At 39.7% G+C, this 23,463-nt stretch overlaps 1 protein-coding gene across 1 annotated transcript in view; it reads right to left on the bottom strand.

Moving 5' to 3' along the window:
- Positions 1–23,463, bottom strand: part of TBC1D22B (TBC1 domain family member 22B) — a 1,162,021-nt gene that overhangs the window by 325,621 nt on the left and 812,937 nt on the right. Inside the window, exon 10 of the mRNA XM_044076529.1 lies at positions 21,641–21,716. Within this exon, the coding sequence (XP_043932464.1) occupies positions 21,641–21,716 (76 nt within the window). The remainder of the gene's footprint in view (positions 1–21,640; positions 21,717–23,463) is intronic.

The following is a 23,463-nucleotide window of genomic DNA, read 5'->3' as shown; positions in this document are numbered from 1 at the left end:
AAAAGCAACTGGATTGGTATTCTGCAACAATAATTGTTAACTGAAAGGGCACATTGTGTGTATGCTCAAAACCTATCGATGAGAAAATAACCTACACATTTAACAGACCAGAGAGAGACGTGCCAGTGAAACATTTTCCACTGTTTCAACGGAAAACTAATTTATTCATTATTTATTTATTTCCATTTGTTTACCTGGAGAGTCCACCTAGGTCTAAGATGGCCAGTTTTCAATTGGAGGCCTGGGGAGAAAAGCTCCACAAGTACAATGTAAATGATCGAGTACAATGCCCCATTCGGGATGTATCTCACTCGACACCTGCAGCAATTGGAGAGACCCCAAAAGTTCCTCACCAGAAGGATAAAGGGACTACAAAATCTGTCATATGCTGCCAGACTGAAGAAACTCCAGCTCTATTCAGTCGCATACCGTCTGCTCAGAGGTGACCTGTGCCTGACATACAAGGCCATGTCCAACCCGGAATTAATGGACATGCTCCACCTCAAAAAATCCAAATCTACCAGATCCACTAGAGCAAGCGACTTAAACCTTAGCACGGATATAAATAGGACATGCTGGAGGGATAGATTTGCCACCCAGAGGCTCCCTATGCTGTGGAATAAAATCCCGGTCCATGTGAGGCAGAGCACCTCGCTGGCTCTGTTCAAGAGAAATCTTGACCGGTGGATGGGAGATCGTAGATTTACCCCGGGAATCATCTCTGTGTCACTGCTGGACAGAGGCACAACAAACTAATGGGCACAGTATTTTTTAACATAAGGGGTGGCGTAAGCCACAAAACTTTGGGCTAGGCTTATAAATGCCTTAGGGCAGATAGCCTAGTATAAACCTATGAACCTATGAACAATGTAAACATAGTAAAACAATTTTGATTGCATAGTGTATACAGTACAAAATACATGAAGAATAACTGGGCAAAAATATAAAATTATAAACAGAAAAAAATGTCAAGCATAAAAACTGAAATTAGTTTAGCACAGTGAGCATTAATAAACTGTTTGGACAAACAGAAGTAACACACTTTTAAGATGAAGAAATGCTGTCGTTTGGCAGGTAAAAGAATGGAATCAAGCAACAGATGGGTAGGAGAAGGAGGTAAAGGGAAAGGAGAAAGTTAGGGGAGAGAGCCAAGTAGAGGGTATATTTAGTTAAGGGGAGAGAACTAAGTAAGGGTATGTTTGATACATGGAATAAAAGTACAAGAGTTGATCAGAAGAATTGAGAGTATGTTAGAAATGATGCAGAGACAAGGTCTGGCAGAATGAGATGAACAGGAATAAAACAAGAAACTCTGTAAATACTGAATTTTCTTGGACTTTGTTAAACTTGTAGGGGACTTTAAAGCATATGCCCTACTTCATGTCATTCAAGTTTGGAGAATAAAATCAGTAACTTGGAAATTCACAAATGTGGAATTACAAAGCAATAATTCTATTCGTGAAACATGATAGAACAAGAAAATCTGGAAATTGTACTTTGTTAAACTTGTAGGGGACTCTAAGCATATACCTTACTTCATGTCTTTAATGTTCAGAAACATACTAAGGAGAGGGGAAGAGGAGGGAGAAAGTTAATTAAGTAAAATGCATTTTAAGTAGTACTATTAAAATAGTCCAAGATCTCCAATACATGTTTTAAAGTAGTTTTTCCAGTTATGTTTAAGTGTAATGGGGATACTAAGGTAAATAGGTGCTCCTGTAGTTTCTTTTTGTTTCTTTCTTCCTTCTCTCTTTCTCCTTGTTCAGTTTTAAGTACTGCAATGTAAAAAGAAAAAAAAAGATCTAGTAAACAGAGCAGGACAAAAGAAAAATTAGTGTACGTTTTTGTCATTCTTGTATAGGGGAATGATTGGGTTAAGGCCATTAGTTTCATCTAGTAACAAGTTTAAAGAGAAAGCAAGTAAACAAGTAAATGAAAAATAATATGGAATACTATAAGGCTTTTTTCAGTAAACAGTTTCGTGTCTGATTCTTATGTCTTTAGAAGACAATCTGATAAAGTAAAATGGCTTAGAAAACATGTTTCTGAAAGCATTCAAGTGTTTTCCCAAATAAGGGTGCTACAAAGATAAGACAAAAAACAGACAGCACTTATAGAACCACAGGCTATACCATGAGTCTTAGCTTGGATAACCTTTCTTTTAGGTTAGCTTGAGTCTGTGTGTGTGTGGTTGTCAGTTTGGAACTTTTATTCCTATCAGGAGGTTAAAACTTCAATATTTGAAGATGTATATAGGTTTGTGTATTATTATTAAGTTAATAGATTTTAGAGGGCACTGGGTGTGTGTGTGTGTTTATTTTAGGGTTTTCAATAAAACAAAGTTCTCTAAGATGTGACATATGCTCAAATGGAGATGACAAGAAACAACCGTATAAATGAATACCCTGCTAAACACAACATACATGTAACAAAAACTGAAACTAGACATTTACAAAAAAAGCTGTTATACATAAAAGGTGGGAATAACAATCTCTCAAGAATATGATGCTTTCTATAATGTCTTTAAATGTTAATAGTCTCACAGATGAATACAAAAAAAAAGAAAGTGTAGTGAACTACAATAAAAATGTAGAGTGCAAATAGCTAGGGTTTCGGGATGGTTATTCAGCGGAATACCTGGGAAAAACGAAGAGAGGAGTATTTATATTAATTGCAAGTGGAACTCCAATAGTAAAAGAAGAGGATAAAAAAGACAATAATGGTAGATTTGTAGTACTAAGGGGCTTCTGGCAAGGGAAGAGGATTATACTGGTATGTATTTATATCCACAGAAAACTGCTATAATGGAGCTTAAAAAATCTGAGAGAAATAATCAACTTTCAGCAAGGAATATTACATAGGTGAGGACTGGAATTTGATTTGCAATAGTGAAGACATGTCTGGTGGCCCAGAAGGGAAAATATAACAAAAGGAGGGTAGCTTTTAAAAGAAATCTATGAACATATCTGGCATGGACGATGTGAATTCAGTACTAGGAGTTCAGAGTAAATTTACATATTCCCCAAGATATAAAAACTGGGCTAGGCTAGACTGAATTTACATTTCACAGGAAAATGTCCATTAAATGAAGGTCTTGATATGCACCCAATAACTATTTCACATCATGCACCAATAATAACTAAAACAAAAACACTGGGCAATGAAATAAAAATGAGACACTGGTGCTTTCTGAACTATCTGTTGAAAAGAGATGAATTTAAGGAATGGGTAGTGGAAATTATTCAAGTGCTATTAAAGAAAATAGATTTTTTTCTGAAAATATAGCTTGGGAGTGGGATTAAATTAAAGTGGAGTTTAAAAATCAGGTGGAAATAAAAGAAGGGGAGATATGATTAAGAAGTAACTAGAATTATTTAGAGAGACTGACAAATGTTAAAGTATTGCAAAATAAGGGTGAATTTCACAGAAGAAGAAGAGCAACTGCAGAATGCTAAACAGAAAATAAAGGATTACCTCAATAATATGCATGAGTTTAGAATGACTGCTGTTAAGCAACTGTTTGAGAATAACTCTAGAGCAGAAAAACTTTTAGCACAACAACTCAGAGCAAATGAAAGTAGAAAAGGCTGTCACCAAGGTTAGGGATCTTATAAGAAGGAAGCTAACAAGGGATCTTGTAGAAGTATTAGACATATTTCAAAAAGTATATGAAATACTGTATAAAGCAGAGAAATGTGGAAATCAAAATGTACAAATGGAAATGTTTAGGGAAGAATTAAATATGCCAAGGTTAGAGGTAGAGGAGGTTCAATCACTAACAGTTAGGATAGGAGGAGATGAGATAAAAATGGTGATGTATAACCAATTTACAAGAAAGTCCCCAGGAATAAATGGTATTCCTGTGGATGTTTGGAAGCTAGGAGAGAAAAAAATGGTAATGATCTGGAAGGTTTTGTTTAACAGTATTTTAAGAGGAGGAGCAGTACCAACATCATGGAAGAAAGTGGTGGTAGCTGTAATACATAAAGAGGGTAAAGATCTATCAGATCCAGCTTCATACAGGCCCATTTCAATACTAAACCATGATTATAAAGTGCTTATGTTTATAATGGCTAAAAGAAAAGCAAAAGTGATGCCAAAATTGACAGACACGGATCTATGTGGTTTTGTGGAGGAGAGGCAAACATTTGACAGCATTAACAGAACATTGATGATCCAGAGGGAAGCAGACTGTAAGAAAATACCACTGTTGTTGATGGGTCTTGATGCAGAGAAAGCATTTGATATTTACGAGGAGAGCAATGGAAGCATTTGCATTCCCTGATAAAATTATAAGGTTGATTAGGAGGATATATGATCGACTGGGGGCGAAAATTAAAGTGGGTGGGATCCTCTATGATGATCTCTGCTTGAGCAGAGGAACCAGGCAGGGGTGTTGTATCTTCCTTTGTTATTTGCATTATACTTACAACCACTGACAAAGAAAATAAAGGACTCAAATATAAGGATATAATTGGTATGGTAGTCGAGAAAACCTGGCTTTATTTGCAGATGAAATTATTTTATACCTGACAAAACCAGAAAGGGACATTACAGTGTTATGGAACATATTGAGACAGTTTTCAAATCTTTTCAGGATACCAAATTAATGAAGCTAAAACTAAGGCAATAGCGGTAAATTATGTACCTACATATGAATTGGTTCAGCAATATCCATACCTATGGGGACAAGATAAAATGAAATATTTAGGAGTATGGAAGTATGAATTAAAAATTATTACAGTGTGGCAGCAGAGGATATATGGGAAGAGACTAAACAAAAGATGATGCAAAAAAATGAGAAAATGGAAGTTCTGTTAGCTCTGTTATATGGATATTGATAGTAAGATACAAGCCGTTAAAATGTTTTTAGTCCCTTTAGTCTTATACACAGGTCAGGCATATTTTTGTCAGTAAGAGGAGAAGTTGTGGATAGCAATTAATAAAGAGCCGGAGGATTTTATCTGGGAGGGGAAGATGGCAAGAGTCAAGTGGGATAAGCTTATTCTTCCAACAGAGAAGGGCAGACTGGGACTGCCTGATTTGAAGGGGTATTTCAGAGCTACACAGTTAAAGCTCCTATACATAGCACAAGCAAAAAAACTATAATGCAAAGTGGAAAGAGATTAAAAAACTGGAGAAGCTGAAGAAATAAGGACAGGCTAGTATTTTGGATGCAGATCTAAGGAGAATAACAATAATAATACAGTTTGCAAGCTAGGAGGGAAGAAACTGATACAGATCTGGAAGGTTTTGTTTAACAGTATTTTAAGAGGAGGAGAAGTTCCTGCATCCTGGAAGAAGGAGGTGGTAACTATAATACCTAAAGAGGGTAAAGATCCATTGGATCCAGCTTCATACAATCCCATTTCAATACTAAACCATGATTATGAAGTGTTTATGTCTATAATGGCTAAAAGAAGGGCAAAAGTTATACCAAAATTGATAGATATGGATCAGTGTGGTTTTGTGGAGGGGAGGCAAACATTTGACAATATTAACAGAACACTGATGATCCAGAGGGAAGCAGAATGTAAGAAAGTACCACTTTTATTGGTGGGTCTTGATGCAGAGAAAGCATTTGACAAAGTAGACTGGGACTTCATAAGCAGGGCAATGGGAAGCATTTACTTTCCCTGATACAATTATAAGGTTGATTAGAAGAATATATGAGGGATCAGAGGTGTAAAATTGAAGTGGGTGGAGTCCTTGCCAATAATTTCTGCTCGAGTATAGGAACCAGGCAGGGTTGTTCACTTTCCCCTTTGTTGTTTGCATTACATTTAGAACCACTGCCAAAGAAAATAAGGGACTCAGAAATTCTAGGATATAATTGGTATGGTAGTCAGGAAAAGCTGGCTCTGTTTGCAGATATTATTATTTTATACATGACAAACCCAGAAATGGACATTACAATGTCATTGAACATTTTAAGACAGTTTCAGATCTTCTCGGGATACAAAATTAATGAAGCTAAAACAAAGGCAGTAACAGTAAATTATGTACCCACACACGAATTGGTCCAACAATATCCGTATTTATGGAGACATGATAAAATGAAGTATTTAGGAGTGTGGATTAGAAATGACTCTGTGGTGGCAGGTAAGGATATGTGGGAAGAGACTAAACAGAAGATGATACAAAAATTGAGAAAGTAGAAGTTTTGTTATATGGATATGGATACTATGATACAAGCCACTAAAATGTTTTTAGTCCCTTTAGTCTTATACACAGGCCAGGCGTACTTTTATCAACCAGAGGAGAAATTGTGGATAGCAATTAAAAAAGAGTTGAAGGATTTTATCTGGAAAGGGAAGACAACAAAGGTCAAGTGGAATAAGCTGATTCTACCAATAGAACAAGGTGGACTAGGATTACCTAACTTGAGGGGGTATTTTAGAACAACACAGTTAAGGCTTTTACACATAGCACAGGCAGAAAACTATAATTCAAAGTGGAAAGGGATGATGCTGATGCAGGTAGGAAGCTCAAGAAATAAGGAGAGATTGGGATTTTGGATACAGACTCTAAAGGAGAAGAGCCAAAATCATATAAAGTATTATATTCATAAAATAGCAGGGAGTATTCTAAGAACCAAACCAGCATGAGAATGGAGAAAAGAGATTTTACCGATATGGTTCACTGTGGTCAGGTATACAGATAGTAGGCAAGAGGGGGCTAGAATTTACTGGAGAAAACTAGCAAAGAAACCAAGGTATTGGGAGCAAATAACTAGAAAGGGAAAGGTAATAGAATGGGAAAAGGCCAAAAATTTATTTGAACTGCAGGTTAAGAGATTACCTTCCCTATCAAGGACTGATATCAGAGTAAAGGCAAAGAGAAAGAAATGGGGGCTCCTAAATGAAAGACCAGCACTGGTAGAGTTTTTAATAAAATCTAGAACAGAAGCTGCCATTAAAAAAGGAATAATTAGTAAAGCATCTAAAACACTGCATGACAATTTTAAGAATCAATCAGAGAAGCTTAGAAATGATTGGGAAGAGAGATTGGATAAGCAATTCACAAAGAGACAATGGGGATATATGTATATATCCCACATATGCAACAAAGTCTAGAAGATTTAGGATCTTTGCCTGGAAATGTTTACATAGGTATTTTTATACCCCAAGTAGACTCCAAAGAATTTTTCCTCCGGTGGATAGCAAATGTTGGAGGTGTGACGGGCAAGAAAGAGGTAGATGGGAAGATATTTTTTGGAAATGTGATGAGCTAGCAGACTTTTGGGATTCCTTGCAGACCGCTCTGTCAAAGATGCTGGGTGAGTGGATTGGACTGACTTGGGAGATTTTTTTGAGTCATGATACAGAATCGGAATTGCCTAGACACAGTAAAGCCTTGCTGAGTCTAATTATGGTGGCTGCAAAAAAAGCCATTACTAGAAAATGGAAATTAAAGTCTAGACCAACTTTACCAGATGTAGTGAATATTGTAACAGAGATAAAACAACTGAAATTGGGATCTTTAGAAAAGGGAAGGAGCAAACTACATAGAAAAAATCAGAATTGTGGGAACAGTATATGCACAGCAGGAACGAGGTTTAAGAGGCAGGATTTGAATGAGCTATACAATGCTTAACTGACCATGACTAGAAGGTTTATAAGTGATTTATGTTTACAACTACAGTTGTTTTAATGGTGTCTGTGATGTAAACTGTTTGCAACTAAAGTGACAGCATTCTGTATGTTTTTCATTTACATAAATGTAAGATTGCCTTTGTCATATGTGGAAATTTAATAAAGATGTTGGAACACACAAAAAAAAAAACAATAATAATACAGAATATTATATTCATAAAGTATCAGAATGTTTTCTAAGAGCTAAGCCAACATGGGAATGGAGAAAGGAGATTCTGCCGATAGGGGTGACTGCAATTAGGGATACATAAAATAGGCAAGAGGGGGCTGGAATTTATTGGAGAAAACTGGCAAAGTAACCAAGGTATTGGGAGCAAATAACTAGAGAGGGAAAGGTAATAGAGTGGGAAGACACCAATAATTTATTTGAACTATAGATTAGAGATCACCCTCCTTTATCAGGAAGTGAGTAAGAGTATAGGCAATCAGAAAGAAATACTGGAGGCCTAAATGAAAGACCGGCACTGACAGAGTTTTCAGGTAGACTCTAGAACAGAATCTGCTGTTAAAAAAGGAAAAATTACTAAAGCATATAAACCTAACAGTTTTGTAGATGGGTCAGGGGAGATTATTGTGCCATCATTTGATTTTATGGTAAAGGTGAAAGCAGTAGACCTACGTGTTGGTGAAAATAACAGCATTTTAGTTTTTTTTGGGATTTAGGATCAGACGAAAAGCCTACAGCTTTTCTGTTGCAATAGGTGAATTACAACTTAGTTTTTATAAAGTTCTAAGGCTTAGTGTTAAAAGATGTGTGCACAATCAACAAAGGATTCTCCCCTTCCAGTTATTCCAACCAATTGCTACTAGATGGCGCCATAATACCTAGAATTAGCCCCACACACACACACACACACACACACACACACACACACACACACACACACACACACACAGTCTTCCAGTGCTAAGCATTCATTGTTTAAATTAGTAGTTTTGCTTTTACTTTCAGCATCCTCTCTATATTAATCACAACTCTCTCAACTCCCCAGCCCTGCTTGTGTGCTTACAGTGATACTTATTAAAAGCATTCTATGGCTACCTAGAATAATGTTTTGTTAGATACTGATATCTTAAGCTTATTACTCACCTTAAACTGACAGTTTTTCAGCTCTTGTCCTTGCGGGGATGGGACCCATAAGTTCCTGATTAATCCTGTTCCGGCTGCTCTCTACTCCATTCACAATGTCTGCTACTCCCACCCCCACCCCGATTATCTTCATTAGTCAGTCCCCTCCTAGAGTGCCATCTTGAAACTATCTATAAACTACCTAACTCACATTCATCTTCCATCCTGTAGACGCCTTAGCTTCCCTACCCCTCTGTTCGTTGTGCATGCACAAGTAAGTAGAGCAGTGGCACATGTATACTAGAGCGGATATGCATTACGGCCTTCTTACTATGACTGTAAACTGCAGATTTATTTGATTATTACTGTTAACTGCTGATTTATTTGATGGTGCTGAGCTGAAACTGCTGTTCAGAAATCTTATATGTTATGAGAGTTAGCTAATGTATTAACTGGCAAATTGCTTGCTATTTCTATCTTGTATTATGAAGGTAGAGCTTAATCATTGCGTATCTGCCAGCAATCCTGTTAACTGTTTGCAGAGCATATCATGTTCTGGCTGCATCTGTAAGCATTCCTGTAACATACTACTGCTCATAGAAGACTTAGAGACTGGAATTTACAACTGCTTTTATAGAAGGCTAAGCAACTGCACTTCATTTTGCTGTTAGTTCACATTGAATAACACAGCTGTAGAATTATTGTCTTAGAACAGCCATGCTTCCTTTGCTTTGTGCAATATATCATGTGTGTATTCACTGCTAAATCATACAGCTGTTATCAGTTGACTTGGAGGCTGCAAGTTAATGCTGTTAGTCTATGGTTTTACAGACCTTTTTAACAATGTATGCAATATAACCAATTTTCCTCAATCTGTATACCTTGCATGCTCTTCACTTCACATTTCTGTAACCTTCTAATTCTGCATTACTTAACTTTATTTTTCAGTTTGCACGGGTTTCTTGACTGTGTGGCTCCCCCCCCACCTAGGATTAAACTGCAAAAAAAAAAGTTTATTTTGACCATTGAAGCTGGCTATCTTTTAACTAAATAAAGCCTCTGGAAAGCAAGAGCGTGACACCCTACAGCTTTTCTGTTGCAATAGATGAATTACAAGTTAGTTTTTGTAAAGTTATAAGGCTTAGTGTTAAAAGGTGTGTGCACAGTCAATGAAGGATTCTCCCTTCCCTATTATTCCAGCCAATTACCACTAGGTAGCGCCATAATACCTTGAATTAGCCTTACACACACACACACACACACACACACACACACACACACACACACACACACACACACACAGTCTTCCAGTGCTAAGCATTCACTGTTTAAATTAGCAAAGTTTTGCTTTTACTTTCAGCATTTTCTCTATACTAATTCCAACTCTCTATAACTGCCCAACAACCCTGTTTGTGCGCTTATAGTGATACTTATTTAAAGCATTCTAGGGCTACTTAGATTAATCTTTTGTTAGATACTGATATCTTAAGCTTATTACTCACCTTAAATGGATAGTTTTTCAGCTCTTGCCCCTGCGGAGGCCAGGGAGAACCTACTTGCCCGGACACAGCAAAACACAGATAATGAAACCATCACCCCTAGGTGATATAAACATTGATTGGCAAGACATTGCCCAAAAGAATCCCGCAAAAAAAATAAACCTTTACAACTTCTCCCAACTAATTTAAGACATCACCAGACCCCAAAAAATAACAATTGGGGCTTCACAATAGACTGGATATTAGCGCCCAACTGTAACAGCATCACCGCTGAAGGCATACTACCCAATAACATTAGCGAGTACCATCCAGTATATATCCTATGCAAATCTACTCCAACCCCAAGCCATCACCAATACAAACCAACCAGAAATTTGACTACGTTCCAACCATCCATATTTAATAAAACCTTAGCTAAAGTAATTTGGCAACCCCTCAAATCTCTACCACTTAATGAGGCTGTTGAGTTCTTTAACTCAACATTCCTAGACTCCTAAATAGGCAAGCACCCACCCACCAAAAACGAATAAAACACAACCATGCAACCGGGCTCTCAAAATCCAAAGTAGTCATGTCCACAAGGGATAAAATCTGGAAATCATGGCAGAAAAACAAAGACCCCCTCAACTCTACTACAATACAAGCAACTCCGTAACTAGCCAAAACGACCAATAACCAGAGATAAAAAGCCCAATACCTCCACCTACAAAGCCAGCATAAAGATAATCCCCATAAATTCTGGTCCTCCATTAACCAACTATTATACCGAGGATCTCAAAGCAACTCATCCCTTGACCCAGACAAAACCCACGTCGAACTTGCCACCCTCTTCAATTCCTACTTCACTGACACCATAGCTAACCTAACCACCACCTTTCCTACAGTTAGCATTACCACCACCACGACAGCTGATGACCAAATCATCCCAGAAAACAATCCTACCCTCAACTCCAACCCTAAGATTCTCCCCCATGCCCACCGCCACAATACAAAAAACTTTTACTTAAGCTAAAACCCTGTACTCTGGCCCTGACAATCTACCCCCACACTTCCTGCAGCTAGCTGCAAACTCTATAGCTTATCCCATCAGCATACTCATTAACAGATCGATTAAAGAATCCCTAGTCCAAGACATCTGGAAAAAAGCATACATTCTCCCCTTACACAACGGTTGCACCAGCACAGACACCACAAACTTTTGGCCCATAGCAATTCTTTCACCCCTCTCTAAAATACTGGAAAAATGCATCCATGCACAACTCCTCAACCACCTGCTTGAAAACCAAATTCCATCACCCAGTCAGCGTGGTTTTCAGACCATGACACAGTACCACTACTGCCCTCCTCTCCTTCCTTGATACAGTTAACTGGGCATGGCATTCTGGCAAAATAATTGCTTCTCTTTTCCTATACCTCTCCAAAGCTTTTGATACCATTTCCCACACCATCCTCCTCTCCAAACTATCCACCCTCTACATTTCACCACCTACCCTACAACGGTTCAATAGCACTCTCCAACAAGCAATCCACCAAATGGCAATAATCTTACTCTCCTTTCTCAGTACTTCCACAGGGGTGCCCCTAGGCTCCATACTTGGTCCTCTCTTATTTAGCATCTTTACTAACAACATTAACTCTATTCTCCCAGAATGCTCAGTAATCCAGTATGCTGACGACCTTACAATAATATGCACTGCAAATTCCAGCTCTGAACTCAAGCAAATCACCCAGAATGCCCTCACCCCTACTGAAGCTTTCATGCTTAACAATCATCTTGCCCTAAACCCGAAAAAAAAGATGTAGATGTTCGAGTGTATTCACTGTTGCAGTCATTACTCTTGGGGTTATCCTGCTGGCAGGCTACCCTCAGTCGGCCAGAATTCCAAACCCTAGGTCCAGCATCGGTTGCTGTAGCCTCTTCCCTGAAGTCAGTGCATCAGGGGTATAAAAGATGCAGCAGACGCCATTTTCTTCAGTTTTTCTTGCCACAGATGTCAGGTGCCCCCAAACTGGAAGGCTGAAAAATATGCCAATGTATGCACAAAAATAACATTTCCTTCATCTACAAGCAAATACACCAAATAGGTTGTATAGGATAGAGAAGTGCAGATAAGTCCCAGCAAAGAGAAGGGGGATGGTGGGTGGGTAACCTGGACTGCAACAGTGAATACACTCGAACATCTACATTTATGGTAGGTACACAACTGTACTATGTTCATCATGTTTCACTACTGCAGTCTTTACTCTTGGGTTGAATCCCAAAGCTGAGGATGGGTGGCTGGGCTAAATAGGATTAAGAGAGGCTATGAGGCCCTGCAGAACTGCAGTGGCAAAGCCTGCTCTGGACTTAGAGTAAAGCGGTAAGTGGTAGTGCTTAGTAAAAGTGTGCACTGAACTCCAAGTTGCACCCTGTAAGATATCTTTGGTTGGTACTCCTCTGAGGAAGGCTGCTGAAGTGGCTGCTGCTCTGGTGGAATGAGGCCTAATGCCCTTAGGCACTGATTTGCCATGTTGATAATAGCAGAAAATAATGCAATGGCCTATCCATTTAGAAATAGTCTGTTTTGAGATAGCCTTTCCTTGTGATCCTGCAGCATATGGCACTAAAAGTTGCTCAGTCTTTCTGAAAGCTTTAGTTCTGACCAAGTAGAAACGTAACTGCCTGTGTATGTCCAAAGAATGCAGACTTTTCTCACCCTTGTTCTGTGGATTTGGATAAAAGGTAGGCAAGTGAATGGTTTGGTTGAGGGCCACACTGGACACCACCTTAGGCATATATGTAGGGTTTGTCCTCAGAGAAACCCTGTCTGGATGAAAAATGATAAAAGGTTCCACAGCCATGAGTGCTTGAGCCTCACCTTGCAGAGGTTATTGCTAGGAGAAGAGCTGCTTTCCAGGATAAGAATTTTACATCTGCTGTTGATGCTGGCTCGAAAGGAGGCAGTGTGAGTTTTTCCCAAACATAACTGAGGACCCAGGTCGGAACTGGTGCTCTCCTTGGAGACCTAATGTTTTTGGCCCCTCTGAGGTACTGCCTTATTAAAGGACGAGAAAAAATAGGTGGTTCCGTATTCTAATGGGCTGAAATGGCAGAGGCATGAATCTTAATTGATGAGAAAGAAAGGCCTTTGTTCAGCATCTCAGGTATTGTAAAATCTGAGAGATATTTGGTACACACGTGTCAATGCCTTGTTCCTGGTTCCAAGCACAGAATCTCTTCCATTTTTCTGCATAAGATTTTCTGGTACTGGGCCACCTGGCCTCCAAGATAACATCCATAACAACTTTTAAAAGAGGGGTGTTCTGAATGGCTATATTATCCACCATGCTGCCAGATTTAAAGTCCTGAGCTGGCTGTGCAGGATCTGATTGTTTTGTTGGGTCAGCAAGTGAGAAGTTTGAGGCAATGTCCATGCTGGACCTTGAGACAAGCTCTTTAGGATTGGGTACCAGTGCTGGCGTGGCCAGTCTGGTGCAATCAGTATCATTTTTGGCTTCTCTTGTCTGACCTTTAGGAGTACCCTGGGAAGGAGAGGCAGTGCAGGAAAGGCATATACTGTTAGATTTTTCCAGCTGAAGGACAGGGCGTCCACTTTCCATGCTTGCTTGTGATAATTCCTTGTGCAAAATCTCTGCAATTGGCAGTTGTGAGGTGAGGCAAATAGATCTATGTCTGGGCATCCCCATTTCCTTGTTATCAAGCTGATCATTCTGCATCCAGTTTACATTTGTGCGGATCCATGATGTTTCTGCTTAGTTCGTCTGCCAGAGTGTTTGTTTTTCCTGGCAGGAATTGTGCTTGCAGGTGAACTTGAAAAGCCAATGCTGTAGGGATATATTTGAATTCCTCTTGGTCTGCAAAACGCAATTACTGGTGCCAGGCATTTTGTGAAGACCCTGGGTGCAGTAGATAAGCCAAAGGGCAGTGCAGAGAATTGGTAATGCATTGAGCCAGCTATGAATCTGAGGTATCTTCTGCAAGATTGTCTGATTGGGACATGCAGGTATGCCTCCTTTAGGTCCAAAGTTACGAGCCAAGCCTTCTTGCCCAGCATGGGCAGTAGCTGCTGTAGAGTCAAAATCTTGAATTTTGGAACTTCCAGAAACGTATTTAGTATAGACAGGTCCAGTATAGGCCTCCAGGTTTTGTCCTTTCTGGGTACTAGGAAAAGTCTGGAGTAAAATCCTTGCCCCTGCTCTTGTTGTGGTACTTGCTGAATGGCCTTCATGTCCATGAGGGCTGTAATATGCTTTTGTGCCGCCGCCCATTGATTGTGTGGCAGGTCTGGCATACCCTTTGACCTTGGCAGAGTGTGAAAATGGAACCTGTAGCCTTGGGACACTATGTTCAGGACCCATTTGTCTTGGGTAACCATTTGCCAATTTACCATTTGCCAATTTGATGAAAAAAGTGCCAGTTTTCCCCCTAAGGGGGCTGCCAAAAGGAAAGTGCTTGGATCTGGCAGAGGAAAGTCATTGGGACAGTTTCCTTTAAGGTTGTGATTTGTCTTCTCCACTTTTGGAGGTAGGAGCACCCCATTATTTAGGCCTGTATGAGCCTTGGGGCTGAGGACTGCCTCTGGGACACCTGCATCTGCCTCTTTGTGGTCTGTCTGACATTGGAAAAGACCAATTTGTAGAAGGCCAGTTCCTGCTAAACCTGGGTGGCTGTACTTGTACGAAATCCTTGACTGTCTGCATGGATTTTGCTTTATCCTTCATTTTTTTCAACACCTCTTCTGCTTTAGTACCAAACAAAGTATCATGCTGTAATGGTGCACCTAATAATTTTGCTTTAACATTATCAGGCAGATTCTGTTCCTTTAACCAAGCATGCCTTCTAATAGCAGAACCTGTAATAGCGGCCCTGCAAGAGGCCTCCAGTGAATCATAACCACATTGCAAAGTATGCTTTCCCACTTGTTCAGCTGCATGTAATTGTTTGTTTGTGTCTTTCGGCTTTTCCCGGTTAGGGGTCGCCACAGCGGAACTCCGGTCCGCTAATGATTGGCAGTTGATTTTTACGTACCAGCTTGCCAGGCCTGACACACAACCTTCAATGAAGGTACGCCCATTCACGTATGTCTCCACGCAGAAGACGCTCTAGCTGAGAATCAAACTGGACAGCGTCTTACTGTGAGGCGACAACGCTACTGCAGCACCACCACCGCGGGTTGTTCAGCTGCATGTAATAAATCCTGCAATTCCTTATTCTCTGAACATTCAGTATTTGTCAACAATTTCTGTTCAAGCAGAGACATTAAATATTACTGATATTTAAGCATATGAAACTGACAATTTAAAGCCCTTACAGCCAAGGTAGCAGAAGTGTAGACTTTTATCCCCCATCTGTCTAGAGTCCTAGAATCCCTATCAGAGGGGACAGGGTTTTTTGCAGTGGAAGCTTTAACCCCTTTGGGACCCTGAGATATAGTTTCTGGGTCAGCTGCAGGGTTTTTATATAGGAATTTATGAGAATCCGGGACCTTGTAGTATCTGTCTGGCTTAGCAGGTGCAGGGGGTAAAGAGTCAGGGGACAGGCCGGACTCTGAAAATACATAATCTACAATGTCAAGAACAGGTGGAATAGCAAGGGGTCTGTGCTGAGGAAGTAGCAGAAAGTCTCTGAGCCTTTTCTTAGATTCAGAATAATCTTGGTTCTCCCAGTGGAAATGCTCCCTCATGGTATGCACGGTTTCCCCAAAAGAATAATCCTCAGGAGGAGAGGCTGAAGGAATGGATTCTTCAGCATCAGAATCCTCATAGGGAAGCAAGGAATAATCCTGTTCAGAAGAGGATTCAGAGGAAACAGAAACCTGATCAGAAGAATCATACTCTGTCTCTTGCCTACGCCTCTTATCAGGAGGGGGATGGGAGCCCCTGATCAAGATAATTAGGTCTTTGGCCATTTTGAGCATCTGTTTTTTAGGCATGGAAGTCTGAGTAGGAGAATGCTGTACTTGTTTCTTTGTCTTTAGACCTGCTTTAGTCTTTGTCTTTGAAGCTGAAGATGGCTTAATATATAGTTGTGTAGGTTTGAAGACACCCTCAGAAGCCGATGCCTGCTCAGCGGCTCTGGACCCATCTGAGGGAATGATTTCCGAGTGTCCAATACCTTGAGTATCCAGAGGCCCAGTTGGCTCCATGTGGGAGTCGGAAGCGGCCTGTGGCTCTGAGGTAGCGGGTGCCAGGGGCTGCAAAAGCACCTCACTGAGAACCGGCGACTGGCCTAGCAGAGTGCGCGGCGTCGGTTTTGGACCTCGGATGCCTATCCTTTTCCTTGTCCTTGCGTTTTTTTGTAACCTCCGGTTGTCGGCTGTTGCGACGGCATTATATAATTAAATCTTCGGCCAAAGTAATGAAATGCAAAATCGAACCGACGCTTAATAGTGCGTTGGTTAAATCTAGCACAAAACAGACAGCTAGCAACGTTGTGATTAGGGCCTAGGCAAGGAATACAGTAAGACTGAAAATCCTTATGAGGTATTTGCTTCCCACAAGAAATACAACTGTTAACTATTTCTGACATCGGTCTGGAGCAAAAAAAAAAGTTTCCCCAACGGGGTGGCCTTAATGAAGACCGGTCCTGAAATTTGGATTTGAAAATCTCAGGAGTCGGCCGACCGGCACTTGCGAACTGCTTTTGCTTCGGGCACCGTGCGGCAAGAAAGACTGAAGAAAATTGTGTCGGCTGCATCTTTTATACCCCTGGCGCACTGACGTCAGGGAAGAGGCGCCAGCAACCGACGCTGGACCTAGACTTTAGAATTCTGGCCAACTGATGGTAGCCTGCCAGCAGGACAACCCCAAGAGTAATAGCTGCAACAGTGAAACACGATGAACATCTAAACTAGTACTTTTTACCACTAAGAAAACTCCCCTACATTAAAAAAAACTCTTCACTATTCAAGCCCAAGACAATACCACTATAGAAGTTGTCCCATAAACTAAACTACTAGACATTATTTTAGATGAAAACCTTAACTTTGACCTATACATAAACAATAACATCAAAAAAACACACCAAAAGCTCTTTATGCTCTGCAGGCATCAACACTTTCTTAGCCTCTCTACTAGAGAGACCCTTGCAACCACCTTTTTATTACCCTCTCCTTTATGGTGCAGCTCTCCTCACTAATATCCAAAATTCTGCAAGATCCAACTTGAAACATGTTACAACACAACAGCCAAATTTGCCACCAAAGCCAAATTCTCATCCCACCACTGTAACTCAGTGAAACAATTAGGCTGGCTGGAACTCCCCCCACCATCTCTCATTCACCCAACTACAACACACAAAATAATCTGCAGACCCACAGACTACCCTGCTGTCTTGACACTACTTGCCCAATACCAATCCAACAGGCAACTAAGATCTGAGAATCAACTACTTCTAAAAGTAGAAAAGCCCACCTTACCTGCTGGTCAACTCCTCTACTCCTTCAGCGTCTCCAAACAATTGAACTCACTTCTGAAAGAAACACAGGCAGAACCACCACCTTCAAACAAATACTGAAAAATCATCTCAACTCTTCCTGGCTATGTACCTGTTCTATAATCTAACTCCATAATCTAACCTCCTCTTTCTCCTTATATGATAACTAAACTCCTTTTTTTTGCTACTGCTGACTGATGATGTTTTCTCCATAATTATTTTTCATCACTTGTTGACATTGGTACAATAATGCTGAGTAATATATCTCTATTTATACCTCTTTGATTTAATTCATTTGGCAACCGACAAAATTCCTGCTTTTATGTATATATTCTGTATATATATTACTGTAATCACTATATGTAACACTGTATCTACTTTTGTACCAATTAATGTGTAACGTTTTCTGTATCTATGTTTTTGTCGGAGCTTTTCTCCCTGGGCCTCCACTGAAAATGGGGTCTCCAGGCCCAGTGGACTTTCCCAGTAAACAAATGCAATAAAAAAAACAAATAAATAAAATATACCTTTAAATTAGGTAATCCTAAACCACCTTGTTTTATTAGAAGGATCAGCTTTATACCACTTGCATCTTGCCTTCTACCCCTCCTAGATAAATTTGTTCAACATTTTATTAATTATTGTCCATAACGTCTCCTCTGGTTGATAAAACTATGCCTAACCTGTAGACAAAACTAAAGGGACTAAAACCATTTTCCCTGCGTCTATCTTACTGTCCACATCTATAAACAAGAGCTTCCAGTCTCAGTTTTTGTACCATCTTTTGTTTAGTCTCTTCTCACATATCTTTAGCTGCCATAACAGACGCCTTTTTAATCCCTACTCCTAAATATTTCATCTTATCGTGTTCCCATAAATATTGGTATTGTTGAACCAATTCATGTGTGGTACATCATTCACAGCTATAAATTTAAAAGACTTAAAACTGTTAATATGTTCCACAACACTGAAATGTCCTTTACTGAATTTATCCGGCACAAAACAATACAGTCTGCAAATAAAGCCACTTTTCTTGATTACCATACCAATCATAACCCTGCATTTCTGAATCCCTTATTTTCTTTGTCAATGGCTCTAAATATAAAGAAATAAAGGAGAAAGAGGACACCCCTGCCTGGTTCCACTGTTCAGATGCAAGTTATCAGAGAGGAACCCTCCTATTTTATTTCTTGCCTCTGATTCCCCATACATCCTAATTAACCTTATTATTTTATCAGGGAATCCACATGCATCCATTACCCGACTCATAAAATCACAGCTAACTCCATCAAAGGCTTTCTCTGCATCAAGACCCATTACCAACAGCAGTATTTTCTTGTATTCTGCTTTCCTCTGGATCATCATTGTTCTATTATTTTACTTATTTATTTGACATTTGTTAACTTGGGATAGTCCATCTGAGCAAAAGCCCTTTTACAGTGGAGGCGCAGGGGGAAAAGCTCCACAGTACAAGTAGGCAAGAAAATTTACAAAGTTGAAGATGAATACAGTGAAAATTTTACAATAAAACAGTTAAGCAAATGTAGATAAACCTCCACAGTACAACATAGTTAAGAGGCATTATAACATTCTTGAAAAAACATAGCAAAGAAATATACCATAAAACATCTGAATGAATTTACATAACACACTGGGTTATCTTCAGAGGGTAATTGTACAATACAGAGCAGTTAAGTGAGTTATGGTAGTAGGGAAGGGAGGGATAGAGAGGATATTGACAGAGAAAGGGGTGGGTTTATGTGGGATAATTACAGAGGCAAATCCATGTGCTATTTAGGTACCTTTTGAGAGTTTTCTTGAAATTGTGGAGCTTAGCTTGTTCCATGCAAGAGCAGGGAAGTAGCTGTAGAGATTCTGGAGTCTATATTATAACATCGAAAAGACCAAATGTCAAACGGCCTAAAAGCTGAAAATGCCATACCTCGAAGTTGCTTTTGTAGGGGGCCCCCCCCCCCACTAATTATATATACCAAACTCTGAGATCGCACTACAGTGTGGAAAGGGCAAATTTTCCAATATTCACTGTACAGCAACCTCACAAAAAAATCGATGAATGGCATTTTTGCATTTTAGGCTGTTCGATCTTCAGCCGTTTCCTTGTTATAATAGGAACCCGAGATTCTGTCCAATAGATTTTTTTTAGGTTTGTGAATTTGTAAGAGACATTGGTCTGAGCTTCAGGTCTGAGGGATAGAGGGGGCTTTATAGAGGGAGACAAGTGAGACAATACTAGGGCAAGGCGAGGGCTTATTCAAAACAGTATGGATAATGAGTAGTTGGGTAAATAAGAGTTGGTTAGGAAACTCTAGCCAGCTGAGTGTCTGCAGAGCATGACAGTGGTGTGATCTTGAGGGCAGACTGACTGCAAATCTAGCAACTTTGTTGTAGGTGGTTTCAAGTTTGGAAAGTAGTGAAGACTATAAGTTGGTTAAAATTTGTGAACTGTAAAAGAGGTTGGGGAGAAGGTAAGCTTGAGCTAGTGAGATCCTGGAGTTGGGTGTGAGGAACCTTTTGTTTCTATACAGTAAACTAAGCTTTTGGTTGGTTTTCTTGAATGCAGTTAAGTACATGAAGGTCAAATTTTAGTTGATCGTTCACTATTACTCCAGTTTAGTGTGTGATTCATCTATGATTGTAGTGTTTTTGAGGGAAGAGATGGTGAATGAGGATTTAAGATGGTAAAGGGATTTTGGGAGGAAGATAATAAGTTTTGTCTCTTTAGGGTTTAGTATGATTTGGTTGTTAGTAAGCCACATTTCAGTGAGGTTGAAAGATGTTTGTGTCAGGGTTAGTAGGTCAGTGGGACTGTCAGAGACAGAAATGATGGTGGAGTCATTTGCATACTATATGAGGGAAGACTGAGGACTGGATGTGTGAAGTTGGTTAGTAAAAATGTTACAAAAGGAGGGGACCTAAAATAGAGCCCTGAGGGACGCCCACTTTGATGGGGAGAAAGAGCAGAAAGCCATTTTATAGACTGCAGTCTGTCTGTGAGGTAGCTACTGAACCAGAAAATAGTTACTGATGAGAGGTTGAGAGAGTTTGGAGAGGAGGATGGGGTGAGAGACAGTTTGCATTCCCTACACAAAACAACATTGGACCATCCATATCTATTAATTTTGGAAACACCTTTGACATTCTTTCAGCTAGTACAGACAAAATCTTTGTAAGAATGGTTTAAAACTCGGTGTATTATTTTGATCAAACGTTTCTAGTCACATGGTGTTCTGGGAAAAAAAAGATTATAAAGTATTCAATTCATTATTTTAACATTGGATGCCCAAAAATGGATGGAAGAAAAACATATTTCGTACAAAGTATTAACTACTAAACAAATATCCATAGTTTGATCACATCATCCTAGTAAAAGTAAACATGCCAAGCTGGGTCTGCTTCTCCACTGACTATAAAGGAAAACAGAATAAAAACTCCAGCACCTCCAAAACCATAACTCAAGTATATAATATTAAAATATAAGAAAAAAAAACAAGTAAGCTCTCCTATAAACTGCAATGAAAAAAAAAACTAATCTAACATGCACAAACCCAAAATACACACAAGCAACATAGCAGCATCTACCTAATTCCCCCCATACTCAAAATAACCACATTTTCCCTCTAGTTGCAGTTTCACCCTGTAAAACCATGCTGGCTGTATAATGGGTCTTAAGATAAAATAAATCAATTTACCAATATGTAGTGAAAAGTAAAGCTCAACTCAAGTTTTCAGTGATGACAGCATGAACTTCACTGTACTTGCACATTACGCTATCTGGGAAACATGCATAGATATTGTTTATTGCATTAGTCATGTGACAGGCACTCGTGTGATGTAATAGTGCATTATGTTAACGTGCACTACAGTAGGAAGGTGCCACTTAAAAAAATGTCTGATTACAACTAACCTTCAACCAAAACAAGTATACAGAATTCCCAAAGGGAAGTGATTTAAAATTACATACCATCAATCCGGCTCACCAGTTCTTCCAAAGCTTTAACTTTTTTCTGTATCCCTGGCTGAGCAAATGTGTAGTTATCCTAAAGAAAAGAAAAACAAAGAATGGAAGTGTGGCACTTGTTTTATTTACTTACTTGCTGACCTGGTAAGTGTATTAATCTGAAAAAGACTCATTCAGAAATGACCTGAGACAAAGTTACAAAAAGTCTCCACACCACAGTTAACTGAAGAATGCAGTATTAACCTAGCAAAGCAAACATATAAAGCCTAACTAGAAAACATACACATACAGACCCAAATATAAACTAATAAGTAAGGGGTGCTTGTCAACTTCAAAGAAAAAAATGAAGCTGCAGAAAGAAACTGAATAGGCGAAGCTAAGTTGAATGGGGTGGAGCTACATAGTAGTCTGGTGATGAAACACCACTGTTTGGGGATATGCCCACTAAAGGTGTTAAGGGCTTTTGACAGACCTGAGCACAGCCTGCGGCAAACATCAGTCTGTGATCCATAAGGCTATACTGCTGCACCTGTAAGGACAGATTAAAAGGTCACACTAGACTGTCTGATGTCATGTGCCAGGACTTGTTGTGGTACACCTGATGGAATGGGAAGACCTGGAAGACCCTCTTCAATTTGGGCTGAGGGGAAAGGGTAGTCCCTGTCTTAAGTGCTACCACTGTATACATTCTGGAGACTTGAGGGAGTGCTCCATGAGTGGAAATCCAAAAGTCCTAGCCTCTCGACAGTAGTGTCAACAATGATGACACCCAGGGGTTTCTCTTCTGCAAAGACAGAGGAAGACAGCAAACTTGTCCATTCACTTGTCAAAGGGAAATGGTAATATGGAAGGACTGCAATCTATCCTGAGGGATAGAGTACTCTAGCACAGTATGACTGATCTTTGTCATCTACATTTTTCACCTCATTATGCTGCTCCAGCAAATGTTTGGGAATGCAGGAGGAACTCTTCTACCAATCCCTGGTCTTGGCACTCAAAATGTTATGTACACATGTACCTTTAACCCACCTGCATTTTTTTCAGTAGGCATATAAAGACACTGACAACTACAGGAGTGCTTAAGTTCATGCTCTTACCTCATATGTGCTGTCAGGGGTGAAAAATCATCGAAACCAAGAAAGGGGCAAGGGAGCAGGCAGGGTCAGAACTTATAAGTACCCTGCCAGTTAAGTCTAGTAAAGGGGACAGCTGGTGGATTGATGCACTGCATCATCTGCTAAACACATCAGGGCAGGTAGGTGAGATACTCAAGAAAAGAACAAAGAAGCGAGGTGGGAGGAAGCACATAAGGAATCCACACAAGTGTACAATGGCACTTTCAGTAAGTGCTAATACCACAATAGAATTTTGCAAAAAGCCATAAAAATGATTTCATCATCAACATTTTTAACTATTACAAACTATACAGACATCAGGCATGGTGCAGTCTCATTATATTCACCAGCAGTTACCCATTTTTGAGCCTCAGTACACAATTCCAATATACTCTTATTCAATCAAGCAATCAGACATCATGAGAGGCATCATATGATACATCATAAGAGACGTCATAAGAGCCATCATATGAGAACACATCAGATCTTTTTCACTACCCTAAACAGTTCTGAGCAAAGGTCAACTGGTTAACAGGCTGTAAATCTCCTCCCAGTGCTCACTCTTCATCCTCTTTTCTCGCTTCCTCAGACTTTAGTACTCACTCCTCCATCCCCCCTTCCATCAGCTCATGTACTTCCCTCCCTCAAATCAACCTCTCCCTCACCTCCCCTTATAATCCCCCCTTCTACTTTAAAAAGATTGTAACAAAG

Source organism: Protopterus annectens, chromosome 7.part0, assembly GCF_019279795.1.
Source record: "Protopterus annectens isolate FY-2018-M chromosome 7.part0, PAN1.0, whole genome shotgun sequence".
NCBI lineage: Eukaryota > Metazoa > Chordata > Ceratodontiformes > Protopteridae > Protopterus > Protopterus annectens.
Note: the sequence above shows the minus strand (reverse complement) of the source record. Positions and strands in the feature narration are given on the sequence as shown.